Genomic DNA, 6,807 nt, shown 5'->3' on the forward strand with positions numbered 1-6,807 from the left:
ATTAAGAGGAAAGATAAATGCACCTGTGTGGGAAGCCAATAAGAGAATAGATAAAAATCTGAGACTTCTCTTTTGACCCCTTTTGTGATCCTTGTGATTTCTTGTTGAAAAGTATTGTGGCCTTATTGAAAAGCTTTAAGTTCCTAGCAAACCTGAATTTAAAAGGTTAACACTGTTCCCCTTTGACCAGGAATGCTGCTGCCTGGTATAGCCGAGGCCAAAATCTTAGCCGGGGCAATTCGACCCTGAGAGGGATACTCCCCAACTTGGCTTCCTGATAAGAAGCCAGTCAAAATTCAGCCTTGGCCTTGGTCTATTCTGAAGCCAATGTTTTGTGTTTTGATGTGACATAATTTGTAACTTCTGCGCATCTGCAAAGTTTTGGGGGGGGATTCTTTTGTGTGAAATGACTCTTGAAATATATATAATAAACTCCATGCTCCTGGCACCTGTGGCCATCACCACTTTCCTAGATAGCTGCAACATCCACCAGGGGGTGGTGGCGCCCACTTTGGGAATTACTGAGCTACCTAAACTCCTTTTGTCTTTTGTCCTCTCTCCTCCCCTTCCAGATCCAGGGTTCTGAGGCCTTGTGGAAGGAGAGCTTCCATGCCCTCTATAGAATGTAAAATTAGGCTCCAGTAGAACTCTATTCCCTCTGGTATGTTTTCATTCTCTCTAGATCTCAGCAGTCTAAATTGGCTAAGTGGATCAGTCAATCAATTAACACTTCTGAAGTGCCTACTTTGTGCCTTCAAGAAATGCATGGAGGGGGCAGCTGGGTAGCTTAGTGGAGTGAGAGTTAGGCCTAGAGACGGGAGGTCCTAGGTTTAAATCTGGCCTCACACTTCCCAGCTGTGTGACCCTGGGCAAGTCACTTGACCCCCATTGCCCACCCTTACCACTCTTCCACTTATGAGCCAATACACAGAAGTTAAGTGTTAAAAAAATTAAAAAAAAAAAAAAAGAAATGCATGGAAGGTTAGCTACACAGAGAATAAGAAAAATGTAAGCACCTACTATGTGCAGAGCACAGTTCTAAGCCCTGGATACACAAAGAGGCAAAAGACAGTCCCTGCCCTCGAGGGAACACAGTCACAATTAAAGTAAAGCTGTAAGTTAGTATTTACAAGTTAGTACAAGTTTGTGGGAAATGGTTAATGGGAAGGCAATCGAATGGAGAGGGGTTAGGAAAGGTTTCCTGTAGACGATGGTTAGACCCACGGGGCTGGGGGAGATCCAGACGTCCTCCAACACTACCCCATCATGCTCCGAATTCTACTTCCGGCTAGTTGGGGCGGGATGAGCACGCGCAACAAGGATCACCCTCAGACAACAGGCGCCCGCCCCACCTTTTGTGCATCCCTCCGCCTCCGACGCCCCGCCCTCGTCTCGCTGTGGACTACAAGTCCCAGTGTGCCTCGCGGCGGGCTCCTGTCTCCTCCCCTCCTCTGTCCCTCTTAGGCTGTTCCCCCGCCGCCCGCGGGCCTGACTGCTGAGGCTTCTGTGAGGCAGATGAAAGGGTGGAGGTGGTGAGTGAGGTGAGAAGGAGGAAGGGCCCGCGGAGTCTCCTCCATTCGGCCCCGCCCCTGCCCCCCTATCCCCGGCTTGGGAAGGTCTTGCCCTGGGTCCAGGGAGGGGATTCTTGCCGAAAACGGGCATGTTCCCTCAGGCCACCGGAAGACCGGTCGGTGAGTGAGGGTCGGTGAGTGCCCTGGGCCGAACCTCCTTTCTGGCGGCCTTGAGTGTTTCCGGCTCTCCTTAATGAGCGCTGTCAAACTTAGTCCTAGGAAAAACTCCACAGCAGCATTTTTCCCCGCTTATTAGTCTATTTCGGCCTCAGGTCAGGGGTTGGACTGGGCTGTGGCTCCCCCCCCCCCCCCCCCCCGGGGTCACCGCAGGCTGGTGGCCATACTGGCTGCAGGCTACCGCGGGGAAGCTCACAGGAGCCGGAGGACTTGGGCCACTCGCAGGTATCTCTGCAGCCCGTTACCGCTGAGTTAGACAAATCATATACATCCTATACCGGATGGAGAGACTCCCATCTCTGTCTTCCATTTGCCTGTACTAGACCTGTCTACACCCATAGAGTTAGAAATCCTCTTCGAGCAGGGGGATGGGGCCCGGGAGAAATGGAAATCTGGGGCCTATAGGGTTAGCTGTATGGTGAGAAGAGCACTGGCTCTAGACTCCTGAGACCCTCGTTGAAATCCTGGCCTGCCATTTACAAACTTTATTGACTCAGTAAACCTGCTTGGACCTTTGTCTTCTTAAGGACGTGTAAAACTAGAGGTTGGGCTAAGTAGCCCCATGAAATCTCCCCTGGCTTTAGTGCAGTAACCTCCCTTGTAGTTTCTGACTAAATCCTCCTTTTCTGCGTAAATTGTGAGGCAAAGTTCAGCTGTTCAGATTCTTAGACGCACTCAGTGGCCCCCTTTTGGCTGTGGAATAAAATAGAAACAGCTAGGTGGCTCAGTGGATTGAAAGCCAAGGCTAGAGACTGGGAGGCCCCGAGTTCAAATGTGGCTTCAGATTCTTCCTAGTTGTGACTGAACAAGTCACTTAATCCCAGTTACCTCGTCCCTTACTGCTCTTCTGCCTTGCAACCAATTCAAAGACAGAAACAAAGGTTTAGTTAGAAAATAAAATAAAATAGAAACTCTCTAGCTTGTCATTCCAGGTATAGTCTGACTACTTTTCCAGTTTTTTCTCCCAGTACTGTGCATCATGTAATTTACATTCAAGCCAACCTGGAGATTTTACTTGTTCTCTATTCTTGCCTTAGAGCCTTTGCTCATAACACCTTCAATTCCAGGAATGAACTCCTGGCCTTCCCCCTACTCAGTCTCTTGCTTGTTGAAATTCTCTTTCTTTCAATACTTCAGGAACCACATCTTCATGAAACTTTCCCTAACCCCCCATTCCTTCCTTCCTTTATCCTTTCTACCCTAACTGGAAGTGATCCCTCCCTCTTTAGAGTTCTAGGTGCTATTCACTTGGTGGATACTTAATAGATACTTCTTAAAATGTATTTTTTCCAGACCTGGGTCCAAGGGCAGCCATTCTTAGAGTAATGCTATTGATTTCAGAAGTCTTGGGAATGGCTGTTCAGATGGAAATTTTGATGTGTATTTTTTTATTAAAGAAGTATTCATTAACAAATGGTGAATGTATTTAAAAAGCTATCGACCTTGAATCACTGGGGAAAGCAGCTGAGGTTTATATCCTTATTTAATCTCTATTGCCCAGAGTTCTCTTCTGTGTACTGGAGATACAAATATGAAATGACAGTCCTCACTTTTGAGGAGTTGACAGTCGAATAAGGATAAGGCAGGTACACAAATACATAATAAAGTATAGTACGATTAGAGAAAAAACTCTTATAAATACAAAGAGGAGGAGGTCCGGAGTACTTAAGAGAAGAAACAAGAATTTACTTCCTTTAATGTTCTTTTTCTGAGCATTTGAAATCTACTCCAAAATGGCAGTTAAAACTTAGACTTAGTAAATGGCAGTTAAAACTTAGTCAGTGTAAGCCATGGTGTGATCACCAAAAGTAACTCTTTCATCCTTCTTAAATTTAAAAATTTTCTTGCTAAAATGTGTGACATGGAAATAAGTGAATAAAAGTAGTGCCCATTTCCTGTTCTGTGAAAGACTTTTCAATTTTTTTTTTTATTGTATATCCATATGATTTCTTTTTAAAGTTCTGTACTGGTTAGCTTGCTTCCACAGGAATTATTTGAGTGTTTTTAGGCTCAGTCACAACTCATTGAGAACAATGTGTTCTTATAAATTAATTGAATAAAGAAATGTACAGCCCTCTTTGGAGATGGATCCAGGCATGGTCAGAAACCAGTCATAGGATTAAAGGCAAAAGTAATTTTCCTTCTTGGGGCCTCATTTTCCTCCTCTGTAAAATGAGGGTAGGCTTACATGATCCTTAAGGTCTCTTTTCAGTACTCATCAAATGACCTATTTGAGGGGCAGCTGGGTAGCTCAGTGGATTGAGAGCCAGGCCTAGAGATGGGAGGTCCTAGGTTCAAATCTGGCCACAGACACTTCCTAGCTGTGTGACCCCTGGGCAAGTCACTTGACCCCCCATTGCCTAGCCTTTACCACTTTTTCTGACTTGGAGTCAATACTGTGTATTGACTCCACGACGGAAGGTAAGGGTTTAAAAAAAAAAAAAGATTAAAATAAATGACCCATTTGACTTTTTAGCCAAAGACAGTTTTTTTAAAAAAATTTAAACATTTATTAATAATCATTTTTAACATGGTTACATGATTCATGCTCCTATTTTCCCCTTCACCCCCCCACACTCCCCCCACCCATGGCCAATGCACATTTCCACTGGTTTTGTCATGTGTCCTTGATCAAGACCTATTTCCAAATTGTTGGTGGTTGCATTGGTGTGGTAGTTTCGAGTCCACATCCACAATCATGTCCACCCCGACCCATGCGTTCAAGCAGTTGTTTTTCTTATATGTTTCCTCTCCTGCAGTTCTTCCTCTGAATGTGGGTAGCATCTTTACCATAAATCCCTCAGAGCTGTCCTGGGTCACTGCATTGTTGCTGGTACAGAAGCCCATTACATTCGATTTTACCACAGTATATCAATCTCTGTGTACAATGTTCTTCTGGCTCTGCTCCTTTCGCTCTGCATCAGTTCCTGGAGGTCTCTCCAGTTCGCCTGGAACTCCTCCAGTTTATTATTCCTTTTAGCACAATAGTATTCCATCACCAGCAGATACCACAGTTTGTTCAGCCATTCCCCAATTGAAGGACATACCCTCCTTTTCCAGTTTGTTGCCACCACAAAAAGCGCAGCTATAAATATTTTCGTACAAGTCTGTTTATCTGTGATCTCTTTGGGGGTACAAACCCAACAATGCTATGGCTGGATCAAAGGGCAGGCATTCTTTTATAGCCCTTTGAGCATGGTTCCAAATTGCCAGCCAGAATGGCTGGATCAGTTCACAACTCCACCAGCAATGCATTAATGTCCCAGTTTTGCCACATCCCCTCCAACATTCATTATTCTCCCCTTCTTTCATTTTAGCCAATCTGCTGGGTGTGAGGTGATACCTCAGAGTTGTTTTGATTTGCATTTCTCTAATTATTAGAGATTTGGAACACTTTCTCATGTGCTTATTGATACTTTTGATTTCTTTGAAAATTGCCTATTCATGTCTCTTGCCCATTTATCAATTGGGGAATGAATGGCTTGATTTTTTATACAATTGCTTTAACTCCTTGTATATTTGAGTGATTAGACCCCTGTCAGAGTTTTTCGTTGTAAAGATTTTTTCCCAATTTGTTGTTTCCCTTCTGATTTTGACTACATTGTTTTTGTTTGTACAAAAGCTTTTTAGTTTAATATAGTCAAAACCATTTAATTTACATTTTGTAATTTTCTCTAACTCTTGCTTGGTTTTAAAGTCTTTCCTTTCTCATAGATCTGACAAGTATACTATTCTGTGTTCACTTAACTTATTTATAGTTTCCCTCTTTATATTCAAGTCATTCACCCATTCTGAATTTACCTTGGTGTAGGGTGTAGAGATGTTGATCTAGACCTAATCTCTCCCATATTGTTTTCCAAATTTCCCAGCAGTTTTTGTCAAATAGTGGATTCATGTCCCAAAAGTTGGGCTCTTTGGGTTTATCATACACTGTCTTGCTGATGTCATTTACCCCAAGTCTATTCCATTGATCCTCCTCTCTATCTCTTAGCCAGTACCATATTGTTTTGATGACTGCTGCTTTATAGTATAGTTTAATATCTGGTACTGCTAGGCCCCCTTCCTTCACATTTTTTTTCATTATTTCCCTTGATATTCTTGATCTTTTGTTATTCCAAATGAAATTTGTTATAGTTTTTTCTAATTCAGTAAAGAAGTTTTTTGGTAGCTTGATAGGTATGGCGCTAAATAGGTAAATTAATTTGGGTAGAATTGTCATTTTTATTATGTTAGCTCGACCTACCCATGAGCAATCAATGGCTTTCCACTTGTTTAGATCCAGTTTTATTTGTTTGGAAAGTGTTTTGTAGTTGTTTTCATATAATTGCTGTGTTTGTTTTGGTAGATAGATTCCTAAGTATTTTATATTGTCTAGGGTGATTTTGAATGGTGTTTCTCTTTCTACTTCTTACTGCTCTAGTGTGTTGGAAATGTATAGAAATGCTGATGATTTATGTGCATTTATTTTGTATCCTGCAACTTTGCTAAAGTTGATTATTTCTACAAGCTGCTTCTTAGTTGATTCTCTAGGATTTTTTAAGTAGACCATCATATCATCTGCAAAGAGTGATAGCTTAGTCTCCTCCTTGCCTATTTTGATACCTTCAATTTCTTTTTCTTCTCTAATTGCAACTGCTAGTGTTTCTAGTACTATGTTGAATAATAGAGGTGATAATGGGCATCCTTGTTTTACTCCTGATCTTATTGGGAAGGCTTCTAATTTATCCCCATTGCATATGATGTTTGTTGATGGTTTTATGTATATACTATTTATTATTTTTAGGAAAGGTCCTTCTGTTCCTATACTTTTCAGTGTTTTCAATAGGAATGGATGCTGTATTTTGTCAAAGGCTTTTTTAGCATCTATTGAGATGATCATGTGATTTTTGTTTGTTAGACTGTTGATATGGTCAATTATGTGGATGGTTTTCCTAATGTTGAACCAGCCTTGCATTCCTGGTATAAATCCCACCTGATCGTGGTGGATGATCTTCATTACTTGCTGGAGTCTCTTTGCCAGTATTCTATTTAAGATTTTTGCATCTATGTTCATTAGGGA

At 42.2% G+C, this 6,807-nt stretch overlaps 1 protein-coding gene across 1 annotated transcript in view; it reads left to right on the top strand.

The window, feature by feature from the left end:
• The first annotated feature begins 1,302 nt into the window (after nt 1-1,302).
• LOC123240767 (zinc finger protein 271-like) overlaps nt 1,303-6,807 on the top strand; it is a 44,993-nt gene continuing 39,488 nt past the window's right edge. The window contains exons 1-3 of the mRNA XM_044668478.1: nt 1,303-1,414; nt 1,844-1,999; nt 2,090-2,166. Of these exons, the coding sequence (XP_044524413.1) occupies nt 1,303-1,414; nt 1,844-1,999; nt 2,090-2,166 (345 nt within the window). The remainder of the gene's footprint in view (nt 1,415-1,843; nt 2,000-2,089; nt 2,167-6,807) is intronic.

Source organism: Gracilinanus agilis, chromosome 3, assembly GCF_016433145.1.
Source record: "Gracilinanus agilis isolate LMUSP501 chromosome 3, AgileGrace, whole genome shotgun sequence".
NCBI classification, from domain to species: Eukaryota; Metazoa; Chordata; class Mammalia; order Didelphimorphia; family Didelphidae; genus Gracilinanus; species Gracilinanus agilis.